Source organism: Cricetulus griseus, chromosome 4 (genome assembly GCF_003668045.3).
Source record: "Cricetulus griseus strain 17A/GY chromosome 4, alternate assembly CriGri-PICRH-1.0, whole genome shotgun sequence".
Taxonomy (NCBI): domain Eukaryota; kingdom Metazoa; phylum Chordata; class Mammalia; order Rodentia; family Cricetidae; genus Cricetulus; species Cricetulus griseus.
Window position 1 is genome coordinate 175,182,998 of NC_048597.1, and position 20,020 is coordinate 175,203,017.

The 20,020-nt window shown below is 49.2% G+C and overlaps 1 protein-coding gene across 4 annotated transcripts in view; it reads right to left on the reverse strand.

The window, feature by feature from the left end:
• The window catches only part of Smad3 (SMAD family member 3), a 117,063-nt gene that overhangs the window by 15,715 nt on the left and 81,328 nt on the right, over nt 1-20,020 (reverse strand). For 3 of the 4 annotated variants that reach the window (XM_027414784.2, XM_035443756.1, XM_035443757.1), the window contains exons 2-5: nt 6,193-6,386; nt 5,939-6,070; nt 4,613-4,687; nt 2,187-2,237 (exon numbers count right to left, since the gene is read on the reverse strand). In XM_027414784.2, the coding sequence (XP_027270585.1) occupies nt 2,187-2,237; nt 4,613-4,687; nt 5,939-6,070; nt 6,193-6,386 (452 nt within the window). Of the gene's footprint in view, nt 1-2,186; nt 2,238-4,612; nt 4,688-5,938; nt 6,071-6,192; nt 6,387-13,889; nt 13,983-20,020 lie in introns of those variants that run through there. The other variant, XM_035443758.1, reaches the window with a different exon arrangement.

Below are 20,020 nucleotides of genomic sequence, written 5' to 3' on the forward strand. Positions count from 1 at the left end.
GGAGGTGGGAGTGGAGTGAGGTGGCCTTCAGAACTCAGCCGTACCTTGCCCCTGCCCTTCCTGCCAGCTGATGGCCACATCGCTGACTTCCTTGGAGCACACCTGCTCTTCCATCTGCAATGTCCCTCATCTCATTCAACCTCCTGGCCTTCATGGTCCCACTTACATGCCTGCTGAGTCTGCCCAGCCCATTGCATATGGCTTCCCCTTGTCTGTGCTTGCTCCCCCAGCACCCAGGTAAATACAAACGTGATTAGGTTGTGAAGGCCTAAGTATTCTCCCCAGCATGGCTCTAGACCAGTGGTCTCAATCCCTTTGGGGTGGGGGAGGGTGTCAAATAACCCTACCATGGGAGCTGCCTAAGGCCATCGGGAAACACAAATATTTACAATTCATAACTAGTAAAATTGCAGTTATAAAGCAGAAACGAAAATAATTTTACGGTTGGGGGTCGCTACAGCATGAGGAACTGTACTAAAGGGCCACAGCATTAGAAACATTGAGGACCACTGTTCTAGACATCTATCTATACATGGTTTGGATTGAGGAAGCCAAAACTCAAAGCTAGTTTTTCTGCCGGACAACTGTGCGGCTGAGATGAGCACAGGCTCTCCTAACCTGTGACGTGAAAAGTTAGCAGGCTTCTGTCCCTGGCTATGAAGATCAGCCCTCGGAGTACGAAGAGATCCCAGGAAACACTCAGCCAGTCATTCATTACTCTGCTCTTTGCTCATCCCCTCCCAGTCTTCACCCCAGGTCTAAGATTTGAAAGCATGTGAGGGATCCTAAGTCAGAAAATTCTGCCCCAGGCTGCTGCCACTTTCAAATGCCTGTGACCTTGCTGGCTTTCGCAGTGGCACCTGCCTGAACACAGGAAGGTGAAATGACTCCAAAAATAAATCTAAAGCCCTCATCCCCGAAGCTGGGGCTTCACAATCAGCCTTTAGTGGCTTCTCGTCTTAGTTTGTTTTCAGTAACACAGTCCCTCCACTATCAGGAATGTGACCTTCCCTCAGCCAAGCCCCTTGATATTATGCTACAAAAATTTAAACTGTATCTCAAAGTCATGTTTTGCTCCGCCCACAAGTCGGCCCATTACAAAGGCTCTTCCCATCCCTCCCAATATTCCACATGCTGAGTTTTAGCTAATGCTATCTGCCAAGGTCTTAAAACAAATGGGCACAGCAGCCTATCCAACATACTCTGCTCCAGTTTTTCTCCATGATGAACCGATTTTCCTGAACCACAAAGCAAGTGCCAGCCTTAGCCCCCTACCCCCACCCCCGCCCACGCCCCATGAACCCAAACTACAGACCAGACTGTCAAAAGCTACCTTTGATAAAAACACGGACATCTCATCTGTTTTGAGCCCGTCGGGCCATTTCTAGCCCCAAGGACTCCTGCTGAGCCTCCCTCTCCCACGCTGGTGGGAGGCTAGCAGGCTGGCAGGGTGACCCTCAGAACGCTGACCTGCAGTTCTACAGCTGAACATTGTTGTGGGAACAGTGGAGGTCAGCTGATACAAACATCGTGAGATAATACTGTGATAATCAAGACATCCAAATAGAGAAACACATTTTCAGAGTGCCAGATGCAGTGAACGGGAAAGGCAGACGGGCCATGGTTTCAGTGGCACGACACACGTGTATACACCTCCCCACAAGCACCAGACAGACCATGGTAAAACATTTGTGCTTGGCAATGCAATTGTGGGCACATTGCTTTCTCCCCCAAGTCCTTATGTGTTGCTGCTTAAATAACAAGTTATTATGAGATGATATCCTCAGCTGAAATCCCAACGTGTGTCTGACACAAGCTTCTGGGAGCCGGGGGCTGAGTCTGGGCAGCTGCCTGTGGCTTTGCCCCAAGCCACACACATGTGTTTGGCTGACTGAGGCCCCTGTCTCCTGGGCCTGAGGTCTGGGAGATTTCGTTCACTCACGTCTGAATGCTGCCCAGGGGAAACACAAACCCCAGCATAGGCTGTCTTTCCTGACATCACTGATCTCGGGTTTCCCTGTTCTGAGGTGACCCCAGGATCACTGTAACCAGAAACCCCATGGGTTAAGCTGGGTTGGTGGTGAAGGAGGGGGCAGGGCTCACCTTCACTGTCCCTTCCCACTGAGGCAGTCGGCTGAGCTACAGCCAGGAGTAGGGCTGTCCCCACCTTACAGATGAATACTCACCCAAGTTATTGTGTGCTGGGGACATCGGATTCGGGGATAGGTTTGGAGAGCCTGCAAGGTGAGACACAGTTGTAAGATGGTGGAGTATTCTACAACCAAGACAGGATCACTCACCATGCCATCAGGAAGCCCTGGGTCAAGGCTTGAGTCCCAGGAGCAGCCCAGTCTTGGCCTGACCATATACACTCCCCACTACACATCTAGGCATGTTGTCCTATCTATGGAACGGATGGATTGAATAGCTAGCCTTAGAGGGCCTCCCAAGCACCTTATGAAGGCTTCAGCACAGGCTGTGGTGGGCTCAGCTAGGCCAGTTCACACACCTGCCCTCAGGAAAGGCTAACGATTCCTGAGGAAATAAAAGGGTAAGGAGACCCATCCCTGTGCTGCACAACCCTGTGCTGTGGAGGAGTGACCTCCCTCCCTCCCTCTTTCCCTTCCTCCCTTCATCCCCAACTCACAGTCTATCTCTAAGGTACTTAGAATCACCTCAGGAAACTCACAGATCTGCCTCAGAAATCCTGCAACTCAGCAACTGACTTGATAACTTGAGATGACACGTGGAGAAGTCTAATTCTACCTAATTCATACTCTGATCTTCTCTCTACCGCTGGCTACCCAGAAAAATCTCTCTCTCTCTCTCTCTCTCTCTCTCTCTCAAAGAAGCCAGTGGCTGCCTTTCCATGGGCCCCATCCTATCCTCCTTTGTTCCCATGTGCGTTGGAGTTCAGTTATTTATTTATGAATGTCTTACAGCCTGGTCCCACCCCTGACATCCATGAGACCTTGAGGCTGAGCCCTGAAGCTGCCTTGAGCTGTCCCTGGGGCTCTTCTATTTCACCCCAACAGAGCTCTGAACTCTGAGAGGCTCTCTCTTCTCCCCAGTGGCAGCACCTGGCCCAATGGAGATAAAGAGTAATCCTGGAGGCCAAAAGGGGGAGTGGACAGCTTGTCACATATCAGCCATGACTCTGGCTGTGGTTTTGGTAAAAATATGCTACATTACTGGGCCTTAATGTTCTCCTGGTTTGAAGTAGGGAATAATCATCTATTGACCTATATAAGTCAAAACAGATGGTTACATTTTTGAAAAAAAATCAGTGCTAGGGAATTGGCATACAGAAAACCTTTAATAGTTGTTTCCTGTTTTATGGCAGCTCAAATCATGAAGGTCAAAGGTTATTCTGAAAGGGTACATACACGTGCTGCCAGGAAAGACCTGAGGGTGACTTGGGTGACCCTCAGACCTAAGACACCAAAATTCAAAGCTAGTTTTTCTGCCTCATCCCCGAAGCTGGGGCTTCACAATCAGCCTTTAGTGGCTTCTACTTTGAGGAAAACCAAAGAAGAAAGAGAGACCATCACCAATCCACGCCCAGGTTGGCTGGATACACAAACCCTGGCCCCAAAGAGTTCTGTTGGGGAGAGAGAGATACAGGAGGGGGGTACGGTACAAGAAAAGGAAAGGTGCAAGCAGACTAGAGTCAGTGAAAGCATGCATGACTAGTCCTTCCCACATACAGGCCACTCTGATTTTGTTTATAACAGTCATATGGGGGGGGGGGGAGCTGAGCCACGCTCTGCAGCTGGAGGGAGGCTGCCTAGCTGGCTCACTTCCCATGCCAGCACTCCGTGCATAGCTGCAAGTTTGCAGTGGCCACTTGGCACTGAGTACAGGAAGGTCTTCCATGCATTCCAGCTGGGTCCATGCTGCCAGCCACATGCCTGGATGGGTGTGTTTTGGGGGTGTGCTTGACCTAAAAGCACAACACCCCTGTGACTACGCTTCTCCCCCGTGTGATCCTTTTTCACCCTTCTGTGAATTGTGTAACCTCTTGTGGTCTGTGCGTGAGGCAGCCCGCCACCGTGGGAACGGAACATCTGCTGGGCCCTTTTCTCCCTCCTCACCCGCCACACATTATAGAACAGGTCCTGTGTGGCAGCTGGGGCTCTATCCTAGAAGCTGCTGGTTTGGAACCAATTTGGTCCCATAACATATGACACAAGAAACATCTGGGAACATAGCAGGAGAAAACTAGGGCCAGTCCCTCCCAGCAGGGGCACGCTGATCACAGTTGGCCACTACATTTGGAAAAAAAGAAAAAGAAAAAAAAAGTTGCTTCTGGTATCTTTGCTGGCCACCAGCAAAGGCCATTCCTCCATGCAGGTTCCCCTCCCTGTTCACCTGCACTGCGCTGAGTGTGGGAACCACCTTCTACCCTCTGCCAACCCGATGGTCTAACACCTCAACATCTGGGACAGGCTACACTGCCAGTAAAACCACTTTGTGTCCCTATGGCACAGAGTTCCTTCCACCAGTGATGTACGAGGCACACGGGGGATACTCTGTAGACACTAGCCAGACAGGAAAGCAGGGAGACAGAAGCGGGGGAGAACAGGTCTGCAGGAATGCACACACTACTGACCTGCATCCATGCTGTGGCTCATCTGGTGGTCACTAGTTTCTCCATCTTCACTCAGGTAGCCAGGGGGTGGGGTTTCTGGAGATGAGAAGGCAGGCAGCTCCATTAAAAGAAATGCAAGGCCTGGCCCTGACATTCCATTTGTTGGCCAATATATCCTGCATTCATTCCACCACCAAGTACAGGGTGCCTAGAAGGAACCTGGGCCTTAAGGGAAGGTATCAGCTCCTGGCCTCGGCCATGCTCAGACTTGTCCAGTGTTGCCTTCTGGCTCCTAACCTGGATCCTAACACACTGACTCCTAACTCTGAAATGCCTTGCTCTAGGACTACAGCTTAGCTGGCTTGTCCCCATCCTTCAAGGTCAGGTTAAGAAGGGAGGCTTTAGGACATGCCTGCCTTACCATCTCTGCCCCCTGAGGAGCTGTGGCCTTGAGCCTGTCCCTGTACAGATCGGCTGCTCTTGTCACTGTCGTCTCTAGGGGATGTGGCTTAACTCCCTAGTGAAGTTGCCATTCAGTGGTGGCACACTCATGAGCCGTTTCTTGGAACTGTACTTCACCCTCCCACCCTGCCTTAGCCCTCCAAAGTCTGCCATCTGACAGAGAGCAAACAGCTTACCCCCCCCCAAGCCCCCAAGAGCCCAGTACTACCTGTGAGTATCTGAGAAGCCAGACAGCTGGCCTCAGCGTGCATGCGTCCTGACCCAAGACACGGGCCACAGCTAACCTCAGCCCAGTAAGCCAACCCAGAAAGCGAAAGCCACATCCAAATTAGAACGCTCTAAAAGGAACACAGCTGGATCACTGCCCCGAAAGCAAAAATTGCCCTGACTGGCCCTAGCGTGGCCAAGCACAGCTTCCCTGGATGCCCAGAGTGCCTGGCAGTGATTCACACATTATTTGCATGTAAATGAGGGGCTTCTAGAAGCACTGGCACAGTGACAATGAAATCCATTCTATCTACTGCCTCAGCTCCACTATGCCCAGTCCAAAGCTCAGGGTACTCCTCACCCCATGCTCTGCAGCCCCTCCCCTTCAGGGACCCCGCCTGTGTGCCAGCCCTATGGGCTGGGAGGGAGAGCAGAAACACAGTGTTGCTATTTCCGCTTTGAAAATAAATGACGGCACTGAGGCCCCGCAGAAGGGTCACAGGGTCCTTCATGCCAAGAAAAACATCGTTAGGGGAGCTTGGGCCACCAATGGTTCCCGGCTGGGATGTGGTTCAGAATCAGGGCCCACGAGCCTGCTGCATGAACAACGACATGGAGAGGATGGGGAAATGGCATCATCCCTGCCTCCTGGCTGCCTGTGCTGCCACCCATGCCTACCTGGAATATTGCTTTGGGGCTCAATGCCAGCGGGGAAGTTAGTGTTCTCAGGGATGGAATGGCTGTAGTCATCCAGCGGGGGGAACTCGGCCGGGATCTCGGTGTGGCGTGGCACCAACACTGGAGGTAGAACTGTCCCCAAGGGAGACACAACAGAGGTGGGTCAGTGCCAGGGGACCGAAGTCACAGTCCCAGTGGCACTTTAGACCCTCCAGAGTCAGTGGGATGGGGAAGGCAAGGCTGCACACACATACCTGGTGTCTCTACTCTCTGATAGTGGTACGGATTGACGCACACTTCGTCCTTCTTCATGTTAAAGGCAAACTCACATAGCTCCATGGCCCGTAACTCATGGTGACTGTGCAGGTCAGGCCATCGCCACAGGCGGCAGTAGATAACATGGGGAAGCCCCTTCCGATGGGACACTTGCAGCCGGCCATCCAGTGACCTGCCATGGCAAAGAAGGGACAGAAGGTGTCAGTGAAGTAGGTTTGGACTGCTGTCTCCCATGTCCAACCACCAGCAGCTCCTTGGGAGTTCAAGTTTGCTGGCAGATACTCTCAAGTTCATTCCTCCCCCAGACACCAGAGACCAAGAAATCAAAGTACCACTGTCCTGTCCCAGCTCCCAAGAAGCAAGGAGGTCCTCCAAGGAAGGCCAAGGCTTCCCAGCTAGAAGAGAGACCTTGCATCCAATAGACCCCAGAGTTCTCCCAGCAGCAGCTCTCAAGGAAGGGAACCTGCTTGAAATACACTCAAACAGGTACACATGACACCAGTCTTGCCCCTGTAGAGGCAACCACTGGACAGGGTGAAGGCTAAGTACAAGACTACAGTAGGAAGCTAGATAGCAGGTACAGCTGATCTGATGAGGAGTCTGACTTTTCTGTAAAAGCAGTAAATGGCCTCTAAGATGTTTATGTGGGCTGTGTTCATGCACAGGAGTGAAAAAGTCAAGTGCTGTGATAAGTCTGGCTGCAGGTGGCCCACAGGTTGGGAGGGTGGGGTGGCAAGTATAGAGTAATGCAGGCAGGGCTGCCCCTTCCACAAGAAGGCTTGGCCTAGGAGCCCTGGGTTAGGAACATGATGTTTCTAGTAGCTGGGTCAAGCTAGCAGAGAGCCATTGAAAACTGACCTTCTGTCCCTAGGGCACCTATGGGTCTGAATCCAACAGATTATATAAGTGCTTTATAAGAGAAGGGCTGGCCACATGTGCCAACCAGAGCCAAAGAGGGTCCAACCAATCTCCAATCCACTGGCCTGGACTGGGAGGGACAGAGGTCAGTGCTGGGCTTGGTCACAGGGGCTGACTGAGAGCTGCTGACTAAGGGCATGTGGAAGGATGTAATTACCTCCCTCCCATGAGGCCCAGACCAAGGAGCCCCTACAGCTGAAAACAGTAATTACTGAGCCGAACAAGAGAGGACAGTCTGAGACTAGTCCTGGAGACACACAAGGAAGTCAGCCAGATGTGCAGTCACAGGACCTGAAGATGTGGCTCATGCTTCTGACTAGGCAGCCCTGGGTCCCAGGACCCTCAACTGCTGCATCTGTAAAATGGGGACAGTCTCCCTGTTGCCTAAACTCTACTGGAAACCACTTTACAGAACGCCAACCCCTGGTGAGCATTCCTCACAGTGTCACTGGTGACTGTCATCTCTCTAAGCCAGCCCTAGGCAAGGGAGCTGGGCGGTGAATAAGAGAGAAAGGGTGAGTGGGAAGCAGACAATTCTTCAGCTCTCCTCATTTTCTTTCAAAGCTACTGAACCTCAAATAGGTAAGGGAAGTGGTCACATTGGCTCTTCAGGGTATGATAGAAGCCTTACACAAGGCTGGCTGGATGCTAAGGTCACCTCTCTGGTGGGGTGGGGGTGGGGGTGGGGGGACAGGAGAGAAGGGCCATGCCAGCGATGAGGAAGAATGGGGTGGAGAGACCCGCCTGGATGGTGTGTGTGTGTGGGGGGGGTAATCATCTTACTTTAGAAGTAACAGAGAGAGCTAGGAAGATAGCCAGTCAGCAAAGCACCTGTGGCACAGGCATAAGAACATGAGTTCAGTCCCCAGAGCGCTCATGAAAAAGGTGGGTGTAGTAGTGTACTGAGGAGGCAGAAACAGTCAGATCCCTAGAGCTTGGTGGCAACCCTGCCTCCTCTACTTGGTGAGACCCAGGCCAATGAGACCCTATCTCAAAAAAAAAAAAAAAAAAAAAAAATCAAAGTAGACAGCACCTAAGGAACAGCAGTCAAAGTTGTCTTCTGGCCTCCACAGACATACCTACACATACAAACCCACACAAGTATAGAAAGCAAAAAGTGCATTTCCAAAAAGCTAGAGTGCTACCCTCATCAAAGCAATGTGGCAGTGTCCTCAAAACTGGCCAGCATATCAATGGGACCCAACAAAGGCCATAAACAGTCACCATATACATGTGACTTTCAATGAAGGTCCAAAGACATACCGACTGGGAAAGGCTGATCTTTCAACAGGTGGTGCTGAGCCCACTGGAGATCCACACTAAGAAAAATGAACTTCAACCTACACCTTACACCTCTGTAGAAATGGAGGATCAAAGTACAAAACTCAAAACAACAAAAATGTCAAGACAGCTGGGGGGTGGTGGCGGCGGCGCACACCTTTAATCCCAGCACTCAGGAGGCAGAGGCAGGCAGATCTCTGCGAGTTCAAGGCAGCCTGGCCTACAGAGTGAGTTCCAGGACAGCCGGAGCTGTTACACAATGAAACTCTGTCTTAAAAAACAAAAACAAAAATGTCAAGACAAAACTTTGGAGAATCTCTGCGACTGAACAATGACTTCTCAGCTGCTACACCAAAAGCACAATCCATTAAAAATCAGAGTTCATATATCGATATATTGGAAATCAGGATGAGGCTCCTGATCTGCATGAGACTTCAACAAAAACAACAGGTGACAGTGGCAAAGAATATGCCTCACAGATGTTCTGTTTGTAGGATAAAGAATGCTAAAAACAACCCAATCTTAAAACAACAGGTGAATCATTTAAACAGATGCTATTTTAAAAATTTAAAGATGTTCTATTTCATTACTAGTTTTAAAAGTATAGTGTATAGTGGAATAAAACTCTACAAAGAAATCTGCTCAGCAGGTAAGAGCACTTGCCATTCTTGTAGAGGACCTGGGTTTGATTCCCAGCAGTCACAGAGAGGTTTTAGAGGATCTGTTGCCTTTTTCTTGGGCCATCGAGTATACCATGGTACATGGATAGGTGTGCCCCTAAAATACTCATACACATAAAATAAAATGTAACTACATACAATGAGATGCCACCATACAACTATCAGAACAGCTGTAATTGAAAGGACTGTGTGTGCTATGTGTTGGCAATAGTGTGGAGCAACTGGAACTCTTACACATCAATCATGGAAAACAGTGGCTCTGAGAGACAGTTGGGGAGTTTCCTTAGAAGTCCTAAGTAGAAACCTACTATAATAGTTTCTTTTTCAGTTGCTGTGATGAAATAATCTGACAAAAATTGAGATGGTCTGCCTCAACTATCAACGGAAGCCACGAAGTTCGGCCTGAGTGGGGGAGTGTGGACTTGGGAATTCCTAGCAACCCAACAGTGATAAAAGACCAGACACAGGCATCTTGTCATCTTTAGAGAGTGCCCAGTTCCATGCTGCAAAACTGGAGTCTCTCCTTTATTCAGCATCTTCCTGGCTGTAATCTAACCATTCTTCCCTGATCCCAAGACCATTTCTCTCCCATCTTCCTAGACCTTATCAGCACATCTCTCTCCACATTCTCTACCCCTCCAGACCTCACCACCAACACCTCCTAACCCTCGGTCCTCCTCACTCATCAACCTAGCCCTCTGCCCTGGTCCAGGCCTATTCAAATGCTTAGTTCTGTAGAGATGCAAAACTAGGGGACATTCTCCACTGAGGTTATGCCATTCAATAGCAAATCAGCTAGCATCTGCAATACAATGCAGACCAGAGCTCCAGAGGCTTGGACCACTGCCCCCCTCCCCAGAAATTCTCTAATGGAATTGTACTCAGCTCTTGACAACTTGACAAACAGAATCCTCTGGGAGGTGGGTCTCCGTGTATACCTGTGGGGGATTATCCCGATTGGGTTAATTGAGATGGAAGATCAACCCACTGTGGGTAGCACCATTCTCTGGGATGAGATCCTGGACTATTTAAAATATGAGCCAGGCACAATATTCATCTGTCTTCTTCCTGACTGTGTCTATACTGTGACCAGCTGCTTTGAGCGCCTGCTTCTTTGACTTCCGACCATTAATGGGCTGCACCCCGCTCCTGGTACTAGCTTTTGTCTTGGTTAATTAGTTGTAATAAAATACCCTGATAAAAGCAACCTCAGGAAGAAATAGCATATTTTGGCTTCCAGAGACCTACAACCCATCCTTGCAGAGAAGACACAGCAGCGGGAGCCGTAAGTCAGCTGGACATACTGCATCTGCACTCAGGAAGGGGAATGAACAGGAAGTGGGGCTAAGCTATAATGCCTTGGCTATGCCTCTGGGAACTTACTTCCTCTAGTGGAGCTCTGCCTCCTAAAGGTTCCATATCCTTCCAGTGCTATCAAAGCTTGGGACCCAGTGTGCAGACATGTGAACCTACAGGGTACATTTCACATTCAAGCCACCGATACCTACCATAGGATCTACCTGTTCTGCTTCTAAGCATTCCCCAAGAGAAACAAAACAGTATGCCCACAAATGTACAAGCACCTAAATACTTTGATATGTCCACACAAAGGATGACTGACAATAAAAAAGCTATTGGCCTATGGTGCAATGCACAGATTGATGTTAAGAGTGAAAGAAACTGGGTCATTCTTTTCATGTAAAATTGTAATTGTTTAGTTTGTATTTTGACACAGCTGTCACTCTAGCTTTGATAATGGCTGATACGATACAGCCCCCAGGCCAGATCAAACTTGTGCAATCCTTTTGCCTCAACCTCCTAAGTGCTAGGACTACAGACATGCATCACCACCATGCCCAGCAAACTATAGTGTAACTAACTTAAGGTAGCAGCTGTCTGGGAAGGTGATGCATGCATGCAGGGATGGAAGGGAGGGATTTAGCAAGGCCAAGGGAGACCTTGGTAGAATACAGGTTCTATTTGTTATCTTGACTGTGGTGGTTTTACAGACAGATACATGCTGAAATTTACCAAACAGCACACTTTAGGTATGTGCAGTTTATTTGTAAATTAAACCACAATTCCAAGGGGAGGGAGGCAAAGACTTTGGACCTGGCTAGGCCTGATTTGCTATTTCTGTGTTCAGCAACTTCTATTAACTTGAACAAACCACTTAAAACCTTAGCCTTCGTAGTTTGTCTGAACTACAAGCACCATCGCCAGACTCTGGGGAGGCCTAGGTGACAGTCCATGCAGCCCCAGGCACAGTGAGAACACATGAGACAGCAGCAGCTTGCTACAGGAGCACTGAGGCTCTGCACTGCCTCACTCCTATGCCTGATGCCTGGCTAAGGAAGGAGCATAGGTGCTCAGAATCCAGGCCTTCCTGGCTTGGGTGATCCAGGAGCATAACAGGAACAACCCCTATGGGGTCCCCTGTCTCCCTGGTGCCTGCCTGTTCCTTTCATGTGACTGTTCCAGATTCCTCTTAGGTTGTCCCCACCAGCACCATGCTTCATGGTTCATAAAGTAAGTCTCCAGTACTCCTGGCTCATAACATCTAACTCCCTAGACCACTCCAAAGCACAGAGTCTGTACCAGGGCTGCAGCCAGAGGCCACCTCTCCTGACTGGAAGACAGTCACTCTACAGCTCTTGAGCACATGACCACCAGTGATCTGACAGGATTTTCAAGAAGTCATCTATGTCCCTGCTTCTAAGCCATAAAATCTACATATATCTCAAGATGGCAAAGGCATCTCATTCACTTCTTCAGAGACAATTGTGACAACTCCTCTTGGTTCAAAGTCTGTACTGTTCCTCCCTCCTCTTGTCCCTCCCTCTGTCCCACTCAAAATGCACACCGACACTTACCAAACAGTATGAGTGAACTGGGCATTTCCAGCTGCTGGATTTAACACAGCCGATATTTCCAGGACACGCCCTCCCGGGGCATGGCTTGGGGCCCATTAAGCAAATCCAGTAATTAAGTCCTCATTCTGAGCTCATATTGCCATGAGCATGCTCAGTCACAGGAAAGGCTGCACTCATGACCAGCTTCTCTCTCTAAACCAGACCTTCTTCCCAGCAGCCTACAGACTGAAGAGAGGGCAATCCCAAGGAGCCACTCTAGACCTGCTCCCCAATTATGACTGAGTTCTCTTCCCCACCCAGTGTCTTCTCATGGTTGACCCCCAAACATCTTTCTCTAAATCTCCCTCCAGCTCCCTGGACAGAAGGTTTTAATCTTTGAACATAATTCTTCCCCAGCCAAACAATTTCCTGTGGCAGGAAATGAAGCTTCCTCCCATTGGCTCCAAATAAGACCCGTAAAGTGTCCCAAAATGGTGGTGGGAGCCCCAGCCAAGGATGTGGACATGCCAGAGGCTGGAGTGATGGTGAGGACAAAGTTGGCCATAATACTGCTTTGGAGAGAGGGCTGGGCTGGGGTCTACCTAAAGCCAATACTACTCCTATCTATAATCCAACAGCCATGTGGGGAATGGCAAGGGGTCACAAGTCAGGAACAGAACACACAAATTCCAGAAACATGTCAGTACCTATTCAGCACGGACCAGAACCAGACCCACTGCTATGTGAGAAAACAACACAGCAACCAGCCGTGAACCCCTGCTACTGCCTAGCTCTGACTTCTAGGGCCCTTGCCTACAGCCACAGAGCTCATGGAAGGCAGAGACAGACTCAAGCCCAGACCAGTGCTGAAAACAGGGGTGGCATAAGAGTTGAAGGGTGGTTTTTTTGCTAGCACAGGCTCCATCACCCTGAGGACAACTTCTCATCTCTTCTCAAACCACTATTGAACTCCAATCACATCTCAGAAGCCTGGGCCTGGAGGTGAGAAAATCTGAAGAAAGTGCTGGCCTCCCTTCCTCTCGCCGGCTCTCTCACTACTGAACTCTGGCTTCTCACAGGGATGTGCTTTCTTTTTAGTTATCCTGTGGAGTACCAACAGCAACAGTGATGGACATCACGGCTCTGCCTTCTAATGATCCTACCTCATGTGTGTACATCACCAACATCCACATATCCAAGAGGCAATGCTGAAGTGCAGTCACTGGCAACCATGGCATCTGTCCCAATTACCCTGCCCTGTGGCTCCGCCACTCCTTCTATCATGGGGTATGAGCACCATCTTGTCCCTTGACTTCTCCTGGACAATGGGGTATCAGCAGAGGCACAAAGTCACTGTGGACTTCCTCCTGCTCCCCTGTACCTCTGCTAGCACCATGAAGTAGTGGGTGGCTGCTGCCCCATGGCCTGCTGGGGGATTGGCATGGATTATTACACAGCACTCGCTGACTAATACACTGACTCTGCCATTGGTCTTCTCACTCAACCTGCAAGTACCAATTCCTTCCTCTTCTGAGAGGCTGACTATGCACCCCCACCCCTGAGTTCACATGCCACTTGTGTGATTCACCCGCACGCCCTGATCTCAGCTTCATGACCAAGCAAGCTTTAGCCATTCCACCACGACTTAATCTTTAGTGTGTGGAGAATGACTTTCCTCTGGGCCTTCAGGGCTCATCTACAAGAAGAACAAACTGACTCTAAATGTTCCTGTTAAGTTTTTGAAGTTGTCAACAGTAGGGCATTTGTAGATGGAAGTTTCATTCCCACCCAGTCCCGCAGCCGTTTAGTCCCAAATAAACATACAGAGACTAATATTAATTATAAACTGCTTGGCCAATGGCTTCGGCTTCTTATTGGTTAGCTCTCTCTTAATTAATAACCCATAACTATTAATCTTTGTAACTCCACATAGTCTTGGCTTACCTGTGATGCCTGGTCCTCTTGCTCTCTCCGCAGCTACATGGCATCTCTCTGGGGACTCACCTCTGCATTCCTCTTCCCAGAATTCTCCTAGTCTGATAGCCCCGCCTATCTTCCTGCCTACCTACATCCTGCCTGTCCATTGGTCGAAACAGCTTCATTCATAGCCCAATAAGAGAAACTATTCACAGCATACAGAAGGACATCCCCCAACAGACATTCATCCCAGGGCCAACCTTCCATCACCCATAGCATTTTGGTTTACTCTTCACAGTTTTCCCAAAACCTGCTACATTTTTGTATAAGCAGGAAAAGGCTCTTTCCCATTTTGGATCTGCCAGTGAAAACCACACCTATCCACACAATTCCCAGGCCGTGCCTGTGCCAGCTGGAACACCCATTTGTCTGCACAATGTAATCCCCACCACACTTCTGAGCTTCAACTGATTTATAGAAATTTACATTTTTCTTTTTCTTGAGTTTTGCATTATCTGTGGGTTTTATTTTTGTCTCTTTTATTCTTTCTGGTCCAAAGAGCAAAGCTAAGTGACTCTCGGTTTGGCTTAGATGCTCACATCAGATAACGGGGGGGTGGGGGGGTGGGGGTGAGGTGCTGGTAGCTTAAACAGCTCCTTGCATTGGTCTTGTGTGACTTTGGGGCTATGGGCAATCAATGTGGTACCTCTCTATTTGTGACTCTTGAAGTACTCATACCAGAATTTTCCTTCTATGCAAAGGACCACCCCAGAAATCCTGGGACCTGGTCTTGCTCTCCCGGGAGAGCTGGACCCCACACACAGACTGATCCTCTGATCCTTGGGGTATCCTGCAGGTGGGCTCAGGGTATGGCTTTTCTGAACAAGAGGAGGGTGATCAACAGAAACTTAGATACTGGCTGTGAGTAAAACAAGACCAGCTTCCCATATATTGGCACTATGGACATGGGTGGCAGTGGAATGAGGAGAAGAGGGATGATGTCATCACTTTCTGTGCCCTGTACAACATTCAGTAGCACCCTGGCCTCAAAGGAAAATCTAGACATGAGCAGCATCAGAGGTGTCTGCTTCTCCACTCCCCTGCAGAGCCCTGGGCTAAGGGCAAGCCTACAGGTGGACGCAGGTTGAAGGAAACAGGTACAATGGAAACCTCAGAGCAGACCCTGTCCCAGCAGTTGTCATGGAATACAATGAATGGCCCTGGGTGTGTTGGGATGGGGGCCTTATTCTTATTTTCAAGTGAAAACTATATATGGTGTTAGGTGACATCCAAAGTCACCAAGAACATCAGGACAGCATGGTCTATTGTCGATTCATCAGAGAGGTGATTCATCAGAGACCTTCTTCAGTTTTGCTTTCTATAAGCTGGCATTCCCTCCTAGTACGACATCAACCAGTATGCAGCTCTTCGGTACTGTCAGGACTGCAGACCTTTCTAGCTATGGAGGATGCTGCTAAGAATCAAACTAATTCTGCTCACTGCAAGTCAAAGGAACGCCCTCAGAACCATCTGCACAGGCATTTTGCTGTGTTAGAAAGATCCACTGCTTGCACTAGCTTCCAGAATTGGGACTAAGATGGCCCATTGATCTTTGAGATAACTCACAGAGCACACAGGATGCTCCAGCCCTTGCCAACCTGACAGACTGAGACTAACAGCACTTTACACCAGCTTTTCACACAGCCCTCCCCTCCCCCATAACAAAAAACCCCAAAGCATCCTCCATAAACCAGAGGAAGTCAGAAGGGGAGTGTCCTGGTCACTTGTTGGACACTTCTCATTCTACATAACTTAGGCCTCACTCTGGGCAGCTCATCTCTGCTCAGACCAGCCCCAAGACACACAGCTTCCAAAATGCCCTCTGGGAAATGGGTTAGTTGGCATCATCAGTTTGACAGAATAAAATAAAGCACCAGCCTGAGGCCTATACAAAAAAAGAATCGCTTTTTCTTATGACCATGACACAACAGACACAAAAGTGGTTATTCGGAGAAAGATGTGTGTCCACTCAAAAGTGGAACTCCACAATAAATGAAAGAAATGAAAGAGCTGAGAAGTCTAGCCATTGTCAGAGGGTCTCAAACCCTGGTGGGCCTTCCACTCCTAACGACCTGGGGATAGAGGCCTCTCTTTGCTCTCTTCAAAACAAGGCAGGACACTGACAGCGACTTCCCCATAAGGGCCATTTCTCAAATCTCCTCTGCCAGTGAACTTCAATGTCAGCTCACTTCACCAAACAAGCAATTCTGCTGGCAGGATTCTTAGTCTCATTTCCCTCCCTTGCCGCCCCCCCCCACACACACACTTTCTCGAATGAAGCAGAAGCCAGTAACAAGCTAAATCTTCTCTCACACACCTCCTTTCCCAGTTCTCCAGCCTCCCACCTCCCTGAGGTTTGCCTGAGTCAAGACAGGAGTCACTTCTGAGGGGGCAAACTACATGCTCAGAGGTTGGATTTTTCTTTCTTTCTTTCTTTCTTTCTTTCTTTCTTTCTTTCTTTCCTTCCTTCCTTCCTTCCTTCCTTCCTTCCTTCCCTCTGAGATGAGGCCCTTAGTAGGACAAGCAGAACCAAGTAAAGATGGAGGCCAACTGTCTGCCTAGTTCTAGACAACCTTACAGTTCCCAAAAAGTAAAGAGAAAATACAAGGTGGCATTTGTGATTAAAGAGTAGGGCTGGGTGGGAGGGGGGGGCAAATGAGGTGTTGTGTTGATTGCACAATTTTGACTTCCAATGTTTTATGAGTCATCAGCCAGAGAGGTAACGCAGGGACCCCAAGTACAACAGGACAAGTTAAGTGTGTGCTGTGTGACGCAGTGACACTCACACAGAGAGGTGGCCAGGGACAAGGGCTCCCCCAGCTCCTGTTTTGCAACACTCTTAGCAATATCCAAACAACACATCTGGGAAAAGAGACAATCCCCATTCTTTCTGCCATGGCTTCACACATGCTAAGCAAGCACTCTGCCCACTGAGCCACACACACCCCAAGGCACTGTTCCCTACTTTATGAAGAGGCCCAAAAGTCTTTGGGAGTCTCCTTCCCTTGCCCCAGTGCCTCATGCATGTGCTTTCCCACTCAGCTACAGCCAGCCCTGTGGGCCTTCTTTTGCCCGCAACAGAAATGGAATGTTCAGCCTTGTGCATGCTAGGCAAGCAAGTGTTCTACCACTGAGCTACATGAGCACCTTTAAGTTTCTCAAACCTTCCAATTTGGCTATAGGAATGGGAAATAAGCAAGAGTGTGTGGGTGGGTGGGTGGGGGAGTTGGGGAACTGGAAATAAGGAAGGAGAGATAAATAATCAATTCTGTAAGATTTCTTATTTGCTTGTTTGTCAGTGTGTGCCACATGTGTGTGAGTGTCTGGAAAAGAGGGTACTGAGTCCTTTGGACCTGGAATTACAGACTGCGAGCCACCTAATATGAGTGATGGAATGTGAACTCGAATCTCTCCAGCCTTGGAAATGATTGATTTCTACGTAAAGTTAAGTACCACAAAGTTCAGTAAGGGGCTACTTTCACCTATAGACAATGTGGTGATTATGGGACCTCATCACCAGCATTCCACCTACATGCCATTTTTTGTTTGTTTGTTTTAAGATTTTGTTTATTTTTGATGTATACAGTCTTCTGCCTGCATGCAGATCTCATTCAAGGCAGTTGTGAGCCACCATGTGGTTGCTGGGAATTGAACTCAGGACCTCTGGAAGAACAGTCAGTGCTCTTAACTGCTGAGCCATCTCTCCAGCCCCCATTTTTTTTCTGCCATTTTTTTTAATCAAAGCTTTTCAGAGCAGTTTCCATCCTAATTGGTAGTAAAATCAAGATCCTGTACAGCCCAGGCTTCACAGGGCCGGGCAGAGTTAACACAGCCACAGGCATTCTTTTCTGTCTAAGGGAACGGACTTCAATTGTACCTAAATAAAAGGCTCTGGTTTACTGGGGCAACCTGACCTCTGACAGCACCCCTCCAGGCAGGAAGACAGGAGTTCCAAACACAGAGGCCTCAGCCAGCCTGCTGCACAATCTGTAGGAAGGAAGATGACAATGCCATCCCCTGTAAGCTGGCCTCCTAGGCTAAACAGATTCTTGGTCAAAACCTGAGTTCCTGAAGCAGCCACAACGAAAAGCGGAGTGAGTTCAAGGCAACCCTCACACCTCCAGCTCCAGGACACACTGTTCTTTCTCAAACTGCCCATTGCACACTAAGGCCTCCACAGCATCCCATCCTGCAGTTCTTCCTGCTCACTGGCCTCCCTCCACTCTCCTCCCCTGCTTCTGAAAACCCCTACTACCTCCACCACTTAACTTAGCTCTCATGGCCTTATGTGATCCAACTTCCTGCTCATCTAAGCCAGGAGCTCCTGATGGGCAAGGAGACTCCGGCAACCTTCTCCTGGACCTGGAAGGGTAGACTCAGGGTCATATCAGAAGAATGCCATCCCAGATTACTAAAACTCTGTGCTTGAACAGCAGGCTACACGCCACGTCTCAGAAGATGTAGGAGATACACACAGACCTTAGGCCACCCTGTAGCCAGTCAAGTCTAAAGAATCCACAGACACACAACAACAGGCTGCCACCAGAAATGTTCCCTCAACAAGAAGCTGGTCTAAAACAGCAAAGGAGTGACAGAAATGGGTGTTGGTCATCTAGCAAAGGCAGGGAGAGGGCAGCAGGGAAGCGCTGGAGGCTGCAATTCTTTTGAATGGGGAAACTTGCCTGAGTCACTTGCCATGCCAGACGGACAAAGCCACCTGTGGCTAAGGTGGGGGTAGACATTGGACAAGCTAGTAGAGGTGGTAAGGTCAAAGCCTGGGCCCTGGCAGGCCTGACCAGCTAGACTCAGATACCCAGTCATAACAGCCAACCAAAGAGATGTGAGAAGTGAATGAAGAGAAAGATTTCTTCAATGTGATCACACTGGGAAGAGGAACAAAGATGTCCAGTGACATCCCTTCCCCAGTCCTTCTTCAGGGACCTGACATGAGGTTTAGATTTAAACAGCAGGCAAGATAAATACACAGCTAAACATCCCTGCTCAGCGTGTGGTGCCGCCTGCCACTGATCTATCATCAACTCTGCTCTCCAGCAAGGTGGTCTGACAGCTGTCACAACAGTATGACAACTTTTCCTCCTCTGGTTGGCACCAGGCTTCAGCCTCTTCATTCTCCCAGCCTGAGACCTCTGGGAAATGCCAATTCCTTGGGGTCTGTTGTATCAATAGCCTGATCACCAAAGGGAAGGGCACAAGTGTCTCTTTAGAAACTTCTGTTCCTGTCAAGGATGGTTACAGGGGGCCTTGCACTTCATCTACCTAATTGGTATCATCAACTGGATGTTTCATCAGCAACAGATTCAATAGCCTAGAAAGCACAGCCTTCTGGAGCAGCATCCTAGAGCAGGCGTGAGTGCCAGGCACAAGGGGCAGGTCCTCCCTAGAAGGAGTGCATGGTGTTTTCCCTCAGGGTATGATACCCACTGAAGCATTAGTCTCTAACTGTGGGCCGTCTGGTCCAAAAGCAACTGGTTCAAGGTCTCTAGTGACTTTGCACTTTCTGGTTTTCCAAGTACCAGGGAGAGAGACTACTTTGTAGCATGTCTGCCACTCAGGGCCTGAGACAGGGAATCATCCACAACAGCAAAGCAAATGAGGACCGACTGAGGACACCTACAGAATGGCCTTTCTCTTCACTGTATGTGGGACAACATGTTGACAGGGGCGCTTTGGGACTTCCACTACTCGGCAGGACAAAAGCAAAAACCCAAAGAAATCAAAAGCCCAGCATCAGTAATAGCAACCAAACCTGTCAATCAGCCTGTGTATAGGAGGACCAAACTAATACTAACTACTTCCTGGAGCTGAGGCTACCTCACACCAGAGAAGAGAACAGGCCTCACAGTGGCTAGCCTCAAGTCCAGGCTCTTGAAGTGATAAGACAGGTCAGAGAAGCTCATAGCCATGGCTGGCTTTGGTGGGATCAGACCTGGTGTGAGACTGAGCATAAAGGAACCCTGGGAGATACTCCAAATTTCAGGAACCATGGGACTTTGGAGCAGGAGGCATTTCAACATCACCATGTTTGTTGTTTCTTCATGAGGAAAATGAGGCCATGAGTAGATAGATGTCTACCACAG